Raw genomic sequence first — 15,597 nt, 5'->3', positions numbered from 1 at the left:
GGTCAACTGATCAGGTAGATATAACAACTGTAAATATATATGCACCCAACATCAGAGCCCCTAAATATATTAAGCAAATACTAATAGATCTGAAGGGAGAAATAGACAAGAATACAATAATAATAGGAGACTTCAATATTCCACTTTCAGAAAGGGATAGATCATCCAGAGAGAAAATCAACAAGGAAACATTAGACTTGAACCATACATTAGACCAAATGGATCTAACAAAAATTTATATAACATTCCAACTAGTAGCAGCAGAACACATTCTGTGCATGGAACATTCTCCAGGATAGATCATATAATAGATCACAAAACAAGTCTTAGCAAATTTAATAAGACTGAAATCATTTCAAGTATCTTTACTGACTATAATGGTATAAAACTAGAAATCACAACAAGAGAAAGCTGAAAAATCTACAAATATGTGGAAATTAAACAACATACTCCTGAACAACTAATGGATCAAAAAAGAAATTAAAAGGGAAATAAAAAGATATTTCAACAAATGAAAATGGAAACACAACATACTAAAACCTATGGGATGCTAAGGTTAATCATATACACTAGTGCACAAGGAAAATATCAGTAGGCCCTATAAGGTAAAAATAGTACAAAAAATACTCTCAGACACAATGTAATAAAACTAGAAATTAAAGATAAAGCAAAAATTAATGAGGTATTGAACAGAAGAACAGTAGATCAAATTAGTAAATCAAAATCCATGTTCTTTGAGAAAATAAACAAAAAGGACAAACCACTAGCTAAGTTAATCAAAGAAAAGGAAGAAAGTGCAAATATACAAAATAAATTATGAGGGAAATGACTAATGATACAGAAGGAATTTTTAAAAATCATAAGAGATTACTTTGTATCCCTCTATATGAATAAATTTGAAAATCTAGAAGAAACAGAAAATTCCTTAAGCAAATATAGCTTTCCAAACTAACTGCAGTAGAGATAAAAAGCTTAAACAGACCAATTTCATAGAGAAATACAAAGTTATCAGGGGACTACCCAACAAAAAAGGACTAAATTCAGATAGTTTCACAGGGGAATTCTTTCAGGACTTTACAGAACAGATAGTCCCAGTGCTACATAAATTGTTTCAGAGTATAGAAATTAAAGAGAAACAATTCTTTTTATGTAGCAAATATAACATTGATAACTAAGCCTGATAAATTTAGAACACCAAAGAAAATTAAAGAACAATATCATTTATGAATACTGATGGAAAAATAGTAGCAAATGAACTCCAACGCTACATTGAGAAAATAATACATTATAATCAAATGTGTCTTAGGAGTTTATATCAGAAATGCAAGAATGGCTCAATACTGGAAATCTATTAGTATTATTCACTATATTAACAGGTCTAGGGAAAAAAAAACATATTATTATCTCCATAGATGTTGAAAATGTCTTTGACAAAATTCAACATCCATTCTTAATAAAAACCCTAAATAAAACAGGAGAGCATGTACTTTCTTTAACATGATAAATATATATACCTCAGTCCTAAAGCCAGCATTTGTCTTAAATGGGGGGACTCCAGAGACACTCCCACTAAGATCAGGAAAAAAATCAAGGAGGTTCACTATCTCTACTATTTAATATTGTTCTGTAGGTATTAGCCAATGCGAGTAAATGAAAGAAAAGAGAGGAATAAGAACAGGAAGGGGGAAATACATATCTGTATTTGTAAATTACATGATAGTATACTTGGAAAATTCTACCTAGAGAGTCAATGATAAACCTAACTCAAGAAAGGAAAATTCAGTAAAGAAGTAGGATATAAAATTAACATGCAAAAATCAATAGCATCTTATACTCAAAAAAAAAATTAGAAGATACAATGAATGAGAAAAGCTCATTTATAATAGCAACAAAAAAGATAAAATACTTAGGAATATATTTAACAAGAAATATTCCCAGCCTATATGAAGAAAACTATGAAGACTGCTTTTAAAGGCACAGAGGTAGACTTGAACAAGTGAAAGAACATCCCTTGTTCTTGGTTAGAATGTCTCAGCGTAACTCATGGGTAAAATGTAAGTTTTCCCAGAGTTAATTGGCTATATTCTTCAAAAATGTCAATGTCATAAAAGACAAACAAAGGGAAAATACCATAAAGGATATTATTAAGTCAACTGAAAAATTAATATAAGGATGGTAGAATAGATAAAAATATTGAATATGATGTTTAAAAAATTTTATACATACATACTCATAATCACAGATGGACAAGAACATGAAGTAGAGGATGACTTTCTGTAATTCTGGGAAATTTCTCTTTTTTTCACCTTTTTAGACGTTTTAGATGTTTAAAAATGAGATATAATAATATGAACACAAATTCTGTTTTCTTTGCTTCTCTGTCATGTGGTTTATCCCTAGGTGATATATTGTTTATATGCTGGTGTGTGTTATATACACCACATATTTTTGGAGTTATGCAGGAAAATAAAAAGACTTCCCTTTAATGTCATCGTTGCCATTCATAATTTTCGATTTTTCTGTGGATTTGAGAACTAACATGTCATATGAGAGACAATTACATATAGATACCCCGCTAGATTACTAGCCCCACCACCCAGCCCTGCAGAATATAAGCTCCAGGAGGGCAGGGACTTATTCCATATTTATTATTCTCAGAGAACAGAATATTGCCAGAACATAGTACAAACTAAACACATTTATTTTTTAAATGAAAGAGCAGTCTCTGCTATTGTCATGCAGAATGAATGTAAATAGTAACTTTAGTAATCAAGATAATTTAAAAGGGAAGGCCTACATAATGCCCATAATGAAATGAAGTTTACACAGTGAAAATAAAGTTATATATACAAGAACAGTTATTGTCCAAGAGTAACTTCCACTTATACAATGACCAAGGTGTTTAGAAAATGAGCAAATCAAAACTTTAGGAGATACATGTCTGTTTCCTGTTGTATTTTTAAGCCTCTGCTTGGATTTTAAGAGCAATCCAAGGACAAATACTCCTATCCCTTAATCGTCTTTTTAAGATAAAGTTCCATCCAAAGATCTTTTTTTAATAATGAACAAAAATCATTTATAAATAAATAAATGTTAAATTGCACATCATATCATTCATAGGCATTACAAACTTTTTTTAAGTGAATTTTACTTGGTTTGCTTTACTTCTTTTTTCTTTTAAATTAATCAATTAATTAATTTATCTATTTAATTTTGGCTGTGTTGGGTCTTCGTTTCTGTGTGAAGGCTTTCTCTAGTTGTGGCAAGCGGGGGCCACTCTTCATCGCAGTGCGCGGGCCTCTCACTGTCGTGGCCTCTCTTGTTGTGGAGCACAAGCTCCAGACGCACAGGCTCAGTAGTTGTGGCTCACAGGCCTAGTTGCTCCGTGGCATGTGGGATCTTCCCAGACCAGGGCTCGAACCCGTGTCCCCTGCATTGGCAGGCAGATTCTCAACCACTGCGCCACCAGGGAAGTCCATTTTTTCCTTTTTTTAATGAAAAACATGGACTTAAAGTTTGCTCCTGTTTTCCAGTTGGAAGGAAAAGGCTAAGTCCTTAAATGACATGCTTGCTCCACACGCACATTCTTAAAAGAACTATAGAGGAATACGTTTTAAAATGTATAATCAGGGGCTTCCCTGGTGGCGCAGTGGTTGAGAGTCAGCCTGCCAATGCAGGGGACGCGGGTTCGTGCCCCGGTCCGGGAAGATCCCACATGCTGTGGAGCGGCTGGGCCCGTGAGCCATGGCCGCTGAGCCTGTGCGTCCGGAGCCTGTGCTCCGCAACGGGAGAAGCCACAACAGTGAGAGGCCCGCATACCAAAAAAAAAAAAAAAATGTATAATCAGCTTTATAAAATGTGTAATGTGTTGGGAGGTGACTAATCAATGTTATTTTCAGCAAGGGAAATACAGATAAAATTGAACTGCTTCCTAGTCCCTGTGTAAGAACTGATAATTTATGAATTTATGAATTATGAATTCATTTCATATGAATTTATGAAATTTCAGCAAAGGAATCTCTTCACAAAACCCTCTTCTCTTCTGGAAGCACTTTTTATCAGGTGCGAATAAATATACAGCTTCATTATCAAGTCATAAATATTCTATCAAGTAATTCTTAATAACACATGAATGCTCACAAAAGTTCTAATTTTCTTTGTCAACTTCCAACAAGAGACAGAAATAATAGCTTGTTATTATTATTTTCCCATAACAAAATTATTTGTTTCAACAGCAATGATACAGATGTAAGTGGATAATTTTAAGATGTAACTTGATGGAAAGTTATCTCATTTGATTTGATTGACCTCTTACCTAATATTATCCAGCTAACAACCTGATTAATAAGAGGCAGTCCTTGTTTCTTGAGTAGACTATTATGAGTGCCATACACAACACAAATGGAAAGCACCGTGCTTAGCATCTGAAAACAACAAACACAGAAGACGTAAATAAAAGAGAAGGTGGTGAGTGACTAATTTATATATTAGAAAGAATACTTAGAAAAGTGCTTGAACAACTGGAATCTGGCCAAAATGTTATTGAAATTGGACCAGCTTACCTTCTTGTGGCTAAGACCAATAGTCAGAATTCTTGTACTAAGCAAAAGCCCTCCTTCACAAGCATGAATGAGGTGTTTTACACTTTCAGGAGTATTTTGGCATACATTATCACACTGTTTTTACTTAGAAATATTTGTTATTAATCTTGAAGTTTTCTTAAATCATGGAAGTGCAGAGAGTGAAATGTATATAGCTTGGCATATATGGCTGAGTGTCTTCCACCTCTGGCCCTCACTAACAGTCATATCTATTTATTCATTCAATACATATCTGTGGCCTGAGTTTTCACTGGTACTGGGAATACAAGGAGTACAATATTCTTTAGGGAATATAGACAAACTAGTGTAGAGTTGGTAAACTATTGCTTTTAGAAATATTATTTTATTGGAACATGGTCACTCTCATTCATTCACATGTTGTCTACAGCTCCCTTTGCCCTACAATGGTAAGCTGAAAAGTGACAACAGACTCCATATGCCCCACAAGCCTAAAATATGTACAATCTACCATGTCAGAAAAATATCTGCCGACCCCTGAATTAGCGGATTAATAGCCAGTTTAAGAAATGAGCTGAATTATGGCTATGAACAAAGTAAACTCTCTTAAAGATCAGATTAGCAACCTGATCACCAAATCCTAGAGATACATTTAATTTACTCATATTTTCAGTGAATGAAGAAGGAAGAATTGCTGTCAATAAATCTATGACACAATTCTAGGATCCTTTCAAATGTAAGACACATTCTCATTTTAGATACATTAAAATGTGAGAAGACACAAATCTTAGAATCATAAAAATATATATATGGTACACAATAGAGGAATGAATGCAAATTAATAGGTTAATGTAAGAAGGAATTACTTTATACTTAGGGGTATTTCTCACAAAGTCCATAAGAATTTTAACATGGTATTCTTTGCTCCTACAGAGTAAGGTTCAGAAACACTCACTTCGTCAAAGTATTCAGTATTACAGGTGAATTTTTTCAAAGCTACTATGGTTTAGTGTAAAATCAGTCGGTATACCATTTAAAATGAAAAGATACACTTCAGTAGGGCTTCCCTGGTGGCGCAGTGGTTGAGAGTCCACCTGCCGATGCAGGGGACACGGGTTCGTGCCCCGGTCCGGGAAGATCCTACATGCCGCGGAGTGGCTGGGCCCGTGAGCCATGGCCGCTGAGCCTGCGCGTCCGGAGCCTGTGCTCCGCAACCGGAGAGGCCGCAACAGTAAGAGGCCCGCGTACCGCAAAAAAAAAAAAAAGATACGCTTCAATAGCTTGATAGGATCTTTGACAAAAATACTTCTCTTTTTCTGTTGTTCTCCAAGAACGAGTTAACATCTTTTAAGTGTTGTATATTTTAATTTTTGAGTGTTCTTGGAAATACTATTATCCCAGCTTTGTTCTGAGTAAATTTTTTGAGGAGACTTAAATAAGTTTTTTTCTCAGTGTTCTAGATGTGGTTTATTGTTTATTGTTGAAAAGGAAAAAAAAAAGTGGTTTCCACTCTTATCTACAAAAAAACTATCATTTTACAGAATATGACATCATATAATCTCTTACAACCCTACTGGATATTATCTTTACAGATTAAAAACAAACAGACAAGTTCTATTACTGAAAATCACACATCTAGTACAAAGCATAACTGGGAATTGACTCAATTTTGAAATTGTAAGTTCAAAGTTCTTTTCACCACTCCAAAACCACCAACCAAGGTGATGTTTATTTTCTCCTAGTATGTCATCTGAAGTCTTAAACTGACTAATTTTCTTGTAAACATACTAAGCGGCTGCTTTCACTTCAAAGAGCTTACTTTTTTCCTGACCCAAACTAGGACACCACAGAATCTCAGACCAGAGGAAGTCTTTTTCAGTTCAACTCTTTGGACAATACCTCTTATATCTCCTTAATCTCTGCTATCTAGGCGTTTTGGGAGGTCCTCCTGTTGACCTTTTTGCTATTTCATACCTTTTAGAGAACATATTTCCATGTAATATCTTAAACAGAAAACTCTTCTCAGCTGGTATTGAGGTTAAAAAAAACAGGATGGCATCTTAAGAACAATATAATTAAATACAACTGTAAGATACATTTTAGTGTATCATTTGTATAACATAGTGTTGAAAATCTGTAACTGACCTGTAATAGATGTAACACCAGCTCTTCACTTACAAGACTATCTTTTCTTTTTAAGACAGATGTTACAACAAACAGGGATAGCAGAAGAACCAGCAAGCCTGCACCCACTCTGTTTTAAAACACAATTCACAATTTCAAATTTTCTTAAGACATTTATAGAATATATATCACATCAAAATATTAGATATTTTACTCTAATATAGAACCTCTCAATCATTTGCTTAATCAAGATGAAGTAACAAAATGAATACACAGGTGTAAGAAGAATAAAAATCTTAGAATAAAGATCCTGTGGGGATGGTGTTATTTGTAACTTTTCACACAATTTTTTAAGTATCTTCATCTTATTTCCATAATTTGATTTTTTTAACATTTACACATACCATAATTCTCAGCTTGACTTGGACAAATTTACAGAAAACAATATAAAAGATAGCTATACAAATATATCAGTATCTACACCACACATTTTCTGACTATGAGCACCTACTCATACCCAAAGGAAAATCTACATTTATAATCCACAAATTGTTCCTCTCTATCACTGACGTTGGTGCTTTTCACAGCTGTTTCTGGCTAAGGGAAGGATGGAAGAGGGGCCACAAAAGTAGCATGTGGGTGAGGCATTGGTACAGTAATGAAACAACAAATTACACTTTTTCAAGAACACCAGATACAGTATGGTTCCTGAAATCGAAGGAGACTAACATCAAGGAAATACTGTACTATTACTATTGAGTTCTATTTCTCACCTCCTAAAAATCCAAGTAACACAGGACGACTGAAATTATATTGAGGATAGAATCTGGAACCCAGTAATATAATAGAACTATGTGAAAAGGAGTTGGTTTAAGAGAAATAAGAAGGAGCAAAAGGCAGGGTTATAGAGAACGTGAAGCAGGAACTCCCAGGAAAATGCTTGTTTTTGCTTTTGTTTTGATTCTTCTAATATTCTCTTTAAGAATCATGAGGGAAAAGTTAATTAAATCTTATGAAAAACAACCGTGTATGATTAAGATTCTTTGTTTTTCTCCCCCATACCCTCTTAAAAAAATAATTTGGTATTTCAATTAATTGGCAAATATGTTTTTACCTCAGAATATTATAGCTATGTTATATAAATTTTTGCTCTTTCTTTTAATTTATCCTTAAATATTTCACATATCTATCTTTGTAATTTTCTAAAGAAGAGAGATGAGGTGAGAGATCAAATGGAGAGTAGCAATTTCTCCATAAACCAGGAGGCAAAATGAAGAAGTTGCAAATATAGCTACTGGGAAACTTGAAGCACTGAGGAATTTAAATTAAGAGGGGAAACAACATAATTTTTAAAAATACAAATTAGATTTCTCATGGTTTAACAAGTTTACTTCCTGAATTAATCTTTACTGGAATAGGTAAAGTGAAAATTTTCTATGAAGACCATTTATATAATTTCTTTTCCTTTTAGCATAAGTCCTGTTCAAATATGTCAATAGTGCTTGAGCAGGACAGATGGGTAGAGGCCAATGAAAGGAGGGAAAGCGGGTTTATAGAGACAAGAGAAGAGCTCACAGAGTAGTGGGAAGCAAAAAATAAAATGTTTGACTTCATCTTTGCACATGCTGTTTACAGTTTATGACAGCTGCAAAATGTTTTCACTTAGAACTAATAAAGTATGGCTTAGATAAAACAGTCTTAGAATTCAATACAATTTTTTGAGCTCTGCTAATAAATTGACTTCCTGGAATAATTTCTGATCTAGTCCATATTGTTATTCTCACAGAAATGAGATAAAATGTATATAATTTATAGGTACTTTAAAATGAACACATACTTTAAAAAAATATTGAGTTAATTTTCCTTCAAAAGATATACCCTCATCTATTAAAGATGGGGTTAGAACGCTAAAAAGTTGGTTACACAAAGTTCAAAAGAAAGTAACAAAGATGATTACATGATTAGAAAATAAGAAAGGAAATGTTAAATGAAATAGTGATCATTTAATTTGCCAAGCGCCTGCACACACACACACACACACACACACACACACACACAGCCATCAGATTACATGATAATAACTTTAAAGTTAAAAACAAATGTAACCAATTATTTTAAAGATTTGCTTGGGATATACTGAGGAGAAATAAATATAACAGCAGCATGGAGAATTCAGGTAAGGTATATAGAATTTTCTAACAGCTTAAGTGATTAAACATGAGAAAGCTGTCAAGGTACAGAGAGTTTCCTCCCATGGAGATCTTTACATTCAGAATAGAAGAGAATTTCATTTTTCTCAGACATTTAAAATGTGGACATGATCAAAGGAAAAGAGAGATTGCATCAATCATCAGTGGCTTTTAGACCTTTTAATTTGGTAACAGAACATTTTTTCATGTGAAACCGTTTACTGATCTCCCAATATATAAAACATACAAAGGCTTCTAGACCTTTAAAAAATTCTTGGCATTTTAAGTTATCACTGGCACAATTTCATTTTTTACAAAGGTCCAGAAGCATCTTCAGGGAGTTTTAATGCCTCTCAGAGCCTGAGCCAAAATTATGACTAATGGTTTGATAGTATTTAGTATTTTAACTTCTAGTTTGTTCACATGATTTTAAACTCATGGCCAAGACTTGGTTCATATTTCATAGTGTTGATTGAGAAAAACAATTGCATTAAAAAGAAAATAAGTTAAAATATGGTGCATACACTAGAAAGATATTTGGCTTTCGTCCTACAACAGGCATAAGTGGGAACACTGCCAGGAGCAAACAGAAGAAAATCCAACTCAGCGAGGTGCTCTAAAATAAAGAAAAAAGTTATCTTTAGACATTATGGTACAAAAACTGTCTTCAGTGTTTCACAGACTACATGGCTGTGAAACTAAAAGGAAAATTCAAAGCTTTACATCTGTTTACTTTAAAAAGTAATATAGGGCTTCCCTGGTGGCGCAGTGGTTGAGAGTCCGCCTGCCGATGCAGGGGACGCGAGTTCGTGCCCCGGTGCGGGAGGATCCCACATGCCGCGGAGCGGCTGGGCCCGTGAGCCATGGCCGCTGAGCCTGCGCGTCTGGAGCCTGTGCTCCGCAACGGGAGGGACCACAACAGTGAGAGGCCAGCGTACCGCAAAAAAAAAAAAAAAAAAAAAAAAAAAAAAAATTAATATAGTTACTATTTGTGAAGGATCTGTTATACAGTAGGCACTATATTAGGTATGATATAGGCATTACCTCATTTAATTCTCACAATAACCTCAATAGGTAGGCTGTATTATTCACAGTATTTCAGATGAGGAAACTGAGCTCAGAGATGTCAAAGTGTAAGTAGCACCAGATCTATTACTAGTAAATGAAGCAGCCAGGATTTAGACTCAGGTCTGCTGTTTCAAAGCAAGCACTTCATTCAATTTATGTTCTACCATGTATTGATGACATCTTTAAGAAAGCTGGCCTGCAATCATAATCAAATGATTGTGCCCAGGAGGGAAATAAGTAAAAATACTTCTGTAATTAGGTTAAGACAAAAAATTGTCAATAGTCCCATTAACTGGAAAATTTTGTAGGTTCTCATAGAGTAGAAAGAAGATATTTCTATCTTCCTGCTACCTCCACCAAAAAGTATCAAAATGAAAACATGAGAGTATTCTTTGTAGAAGCACACTGTAATTACCTACCTAGTTAAAGGCAGAAAATCAGGAGTAATTATACTTTAAAATAATCTATCATGAATAAATACTTCTCCAGAGAAAAACTGAGGTGGCTCCAGACCAGGAGGGAGGTGACTCCTCTGGCTTGAGTCCAGAGTGTGGTCTCTCATGCCACTGCACTGCTCTGGGCAGTTCCTCTGTGGCATTTAGATATTTGAGCCTAAAGGAATCTAGGAAGTGCTTCAGAGAAGGACAAATCAGCTCTGCTTCTTGAGTATTTCAATCACCACAAGACCAGTTCACTTTGATACGAAAGTCTGCATGAATCACTGAAACCTTAAAGTCAACTTCAGTCCTCCTGTCAAAAGGGTCAGGATCTTTATGTAAGGTCACATTCTACCCTGTTCTTAAAAAAATGAATAATTCCCTGAGTTAAATGCATATCAAAACAAAGCCGCTATGAATCTGCCTAATTTCAAAGTGAGTACTTATACCTTTGCTCGAGTCCACAGTGGAGTGATAAATGGCCAACCTGCAAATGCAATGAGTCCAGCTGTAAGCATATAGCGGTAGAAAAAACTGAGAACCTAGTAATGCAATCCAAAGAAGAAAGGGAAAATGAGGTCATTTCAAAGGAGTTACATGTGTATGAAAGAGACCTGAAAATGTGGTAACGTGGTAAATTACTTACTAATACTTCAACTCCCAGGATAAAGAGTAACAGGTATCCAACAAAATGACTTGGAGGGAAGGTCAACAGTAATGTGACCAAGCCTTGAATAACTGGAAATCTGTTTAACAAGATTATTTATAAAAAGATTATTTATAACCTATATTGAATATAAAAAAATTAGTTCTCATATAGTTAAAAATAAAAATTTTGTGCATAGAAATCAGGGAATTTTCAATTCATAGATTTTTCAAAAACTAAGATAACCTCCAACATTTGTTTCAATGGCTTTACTTACCTAAATCTTTTTTTGATACCTAGTATTCTAGGAAAAATGTAACTTCTGAATTAAGTTGATAATGATCACATTAATTTGTTTGGCTTTTTTATAAACATTAATGACAATAAATGAGCCTTATTGGATGTTTAAACATGGGCACATACAATTACAGATACAACATCAGAAATAAAATACAATAAACCCAAATGAATAAACATAAAGAACATTTTTAAAATTCACTAAAGTTAATTTTATATTGAAATCTCAACTGTCTTAATAAAATAAAGGTCGTTTTCCTAGTCTACGTAGAGAAAATCTTAATTGCACTTTTTCACTGGGTGAAATAACCTTTTCCAAACTCAATTTAAGATGTCACTAATTGTAATTAAATGTGAATTCATAACCATTAAAAATGTATTACATACTTGAGTCCTTTTTACATTTCATCACTGGAAAATTTTTTTTAGCATTGGTAGTGCATTATTAAGTAGGCAATTATAAAAAGTCAGTATCACTTGGTTTATAACCTTTTTCTGATTGAAAACAATGGTTACATAATGTCATCAAAATGATTAAGGTGCCATGTTAGGAAAGAAAAGCTAACACCAGTCTAAAGGAGAATGTTTCTTTTGTTCCCAACAGTGATGATTTTGTAAAATCATTTAGATTATTTCTAGAAGAAAAGTGAATTTTTATGTTTTATTTTCTTTATAATCTATCAAAAAGATAAAGATAGAACACAACATATTTTCAAAATCACTCTGCCCTTAAAATTTTAATGTATATGTGTTCTTCATAAATAGAAAATTTAATAATTCAGGAGGGAATTTTGGATAACACCTTTCATTCTAAAAATTTTTAAGCCAGAGCAAATGACATTAGGAATAAATCCAATTTAAATATGTACATCCAGCAACCCTATTCCTTTCAAATGGAGAAGTAACAGTCTGTTCTTTTGTCAGTGTCTTTTTGCCTTGTTTTTAAAAATGTTAACATTTAAAATATTTTAATATTAATTTTTATGTTTCATATTAAGAAGAGGTGGTCAAAGCTGGAGGTAACAAAAATTAGAAAAGAAAACACATTGTGTCATTGCAACATGCTCGCCAGCCCTGACAACACCCTCATTCTGGGCTGTCATTCCCTGGTCTGCTTTCGGCATCTGGTTTGCTCAAAGGATGCCCAAGACTAAGTTTAAATTTAGATTACTGGTGCAAATATAGAAATCAACACGATCGGTAACACGACCCTCGCTGCCTGTGAACATGAACCAGCCCAAAATTTTAGTGATTTTCTTTTAAAGTGCTTATAACTTCCATGAGAGCTCTACCTCTGATGTTTCCTACAATGATAAGAATCCATTTCAAGTCCACCTTGTGAGCAAGCACTGAAAGGTAGAACCACAGCATACAAGAATAATCTCCCCTAACCCCTGTAGGTATACATTACTAGATTGGATTTAACTGCGAACTTTCATTCATCTAGGTTTACATGATAGCTGGGAAAGGAGGGGCAAAAATGTATGGAACAAAAGCATGTAAATTGCTTTGTGAAACATGAAGATACACTGGAAACTGGGATGATGAGACAAATTCAAAACGTAAGTCACTCCTGACATAGTACAATCCATATTAATTACTTAATTTTTACTCCAGATTTTTCTTATAAAAGATAACACAAAGAAGGGAATGAGGCCAGTGCTACCTCAGGGCAATCAAGATGAAGTCAAAAGGGAAAAGTAAAAAGGATGTTTAGGGAATTCCCTGGAGGTACAGTGGTTAGGACTCTGCACTTTCACTGCCGAGGGCCCGGGTTCAATCCTGGGTTGGAGAACTAAGATTCTGCAGGCCTCAAGGTGCGGCTAAGAAAAAAAAAAAAGCCTGTTTATATGCAACGTTTATGCTGTTATGAATGAAATGAAAGGGCTTGGAGATTTGAGGGTATTATAATTATCTTTCATGACTTATGCTACAGAAATCTGATGCATTTAAATACAGATTTAACTGTCAGTGAAGTGAAAAACAAGACCACAAGATGTGTTACTTACTCTCTCAGAACCGCATACCATACTGGCAGTGGCAACAAGCAATATATGTAGTAAGTCCAGGGACAGGCTTGAATCAGCAGGAAAAGTGCTAGTAAAATGCCAACAGCTATAAAACTACATGACAGGAGATGGCTTGGTTTCTGAAAGTTAAACAAAACATTGAAAACACTCCAGATCCATGCTACTTGATAGGTTTTTAAAAGAGATTTTATAAAGTGAAGAAAATACATTACTTTCTTTCAGTGATTCTACAACTAGATGATTAATCTAAGAGCTGCATTTAAAAAAAATCTGTCATTGGAGAAGCACATTATAGAAGAAAAAGCTGGATAGCCTGGAATTGTTGCAATTAGGTAATTCTCAATTTAAAATGACTATGCTCCTAAAGTTTGTTTGCAAGTAACTTCTTCAGAACTCTGAACATATTTCTCCTTAGTAACAATTTTATAAATGTTGATTAAGTTCACTGACAAGCCCACAAAAGCCCATTTAATCTACAATAAACTGTGGGACCTAATCTTCATTTGGAACAATGATTCTATCTATTCAAACTTCAACTTGACATGCTGCCCACGCTTCTCTCTCCATCACCCAACCACAGTAGGTTCATTCAGTCATATCTTCTCTCCCAAACACCTGCCGAACAAGAAAGGAGCTCCTCCATGTAAATCACCAGTGACGGCCTCCACAGGCCGTGGGTGCTCTGGGCCAGGAGTAATGATGTGAGGGTCAGGGACAGAAATGCCAATGATTGGAACAAGAACACACTTATGGAAAGCTGTGATGCTAAGAGCACACTGGAGAAAAAAAAAGGACTGGAGGGGTCACATGGTACTCTCTTGCCTCCGTGCCTTGTTTTCTCTCTCTCTGTTTCCCCCTTGTTTTGCTACCCAAACTAAATAAGGTGAGAATTAAGAATTAGCTTCTGGAGTAGGGGAGGTTAGGGAGGAAAAGCAAGAGTTTTTTCCCCCTTATAATTCCTCCCTCTGGCCTAAAATGTCACCAGAAAGGAAGTAAAGAAGCAAGAATAAACTAGGGCAGAGTTGTAAAAAGGAAGGTGAGACACAGCATTGTGATTAAGAGTTTGGCGCTACACAGATCAGAATTCAAATCCTGGCTCTGTCACTTGCTCACTGTATGACCATGAGCAAAGTACAAAACAGATTCGGAGACTTAATTTTACCCCATCTATAAAATGCAAAGAATAATTCCATATCTATTTATCAAGGCTAGTAATGCTTAAATGAGATTATGAAAAGAGCTTAACAAAATGCCCAGAATATTACTACTGCTTAATAAATAATGGCTACTATTATCACATTTATTTTTCTTCGCTCCTCCTCTACCTCTCTGCATTAGTCCCAAAAGTCACTACAGAAACCTCTCAGTGACTAGCACTGGAAATGGAGGTCCCATAGCAAGGGGGTGGAAGAAGAAGGAGCAAGTCTCAACCAGATATGGACAGGTAGAGTCTCTAAAGCTCAAGGTGCCTGAGGCAGGTATTCACTTTAGGAATTGGGACTGGTTTCACATCACTCTGAGGATAGTAAAATAATAAGAAAATAAGTTTAAAGAGTACCTAAAAAAGACACTCGAGGGATTTTCTAGAGTCAGTACAATATCACATAATTATCCAATCCTTTGACACATAGAGTAATCGACATTACAAATAAACATCTACTTGTAGGAAACCAAATCAAAAAGAATTCAGTTCAGCTAAAGTAAAAATTGAAAGGATTTTAAATAACAGGAATGGGGAACATTTTCCACCTCATCATCATTAACTCCCTGCCTCCCCAGACCCTCCAAAAAATACCTGATGATAATGAACCATGCTGTGTGCATTGTCATGACTCCTCCATCCAACTAACAATGATTAAGTCGCACAGTCTACGCCATGCTCTGTACTAGGTGCTGGCCTATGAGGAGTTTAAACCATACAGGTGGAGACTGAATCCTGGGACTTGGATTAAGGGGTTAACATTTTGTGATTTCCCTAAGTAGTGAGAGAATAAGGGAAGCATGTGGCAAAATAAGGATATTCAGTTCTAAAGCAAAAGACATCTGAACTAGCAAAAGCAAAGGAGAAGAGTAGATAGAAGTTAAATGCAGAGTTCAATTAGGAGGAGCTATGGCAAATTACCTTTAAAGAGAATGTTCACTGCAGAGTTGTCTGTAAGAGTGATAAACCTGTAAAATCTGGGGGACACTATCATGGAGAAGTGACAGAAACTTTGGAGTCAGACCTAAATTTAATTCCAGCACTGC

General features: G+C 34.9%; 1 protein-coding gene across 5 annotated transcripts in view; it reads right to left on the bottom strand.

The window, feature by feature from the left end:
- PIGN (phosphatidylinositol glycan anchor biosynthesis class N) overlaps positions 1-15,597 on the bottom strand; it is a 112,937-nt gene that overhangs the window by 41,534 nt on the left and 55,806 nt on the right. For 4 of the 5 annotated variants that reach the window (XM_033424984.2, XM_033424986.2, XM_004268063.4 and 1 more), the window contains 6 exons: positions 13,330-13,469; positions 11,024-11,123; positions 10,827-10,919; positions 9,397-9,488; positions 6,705-6,813; positions 4,316-4,424 (listed from right to left, as the gene is read on the bottom strand). In XM_033424984.2, coding sequence (XP_033280875.1) covers positions 4,316-4,424; positions 6,705-6,813; positions 9,397-9,488; positions 10,827-10,919; positions 11,024-11,123; positions 13,330-13,469 — 643 coding nt within the window. The remainder of the gene's footprint in view (positions 1-4,315; positions 4,425-6,704; positions 6,814-9,396; positions 9,489-10,826; positions 10,920-11,023; positions 11,124-13,329; positions 13,470-15,597) is intronic. The other variant, XM_033424985.2, reaches the window with a different exon arrangement.

Source organism: Orcinus orca, chromosome 15 (assembly GCF_937001465.1).
Source record: "Orcinus orca chromosome 15, mOrcOrc1.1, whole genome shotgun sequence".
Classification (NCBI taxonomy): Eukaryota; Metazoa; Chordata; class Mammalia; order Artiodactyla; family Delphinidae; genus Orcinus; species Orcinus orca.
The sequence above is the reverse complement of the archived record's forward strand: the minus strand, read 5'-3'. Positions and strand labels throughout refer to the sequence as shown.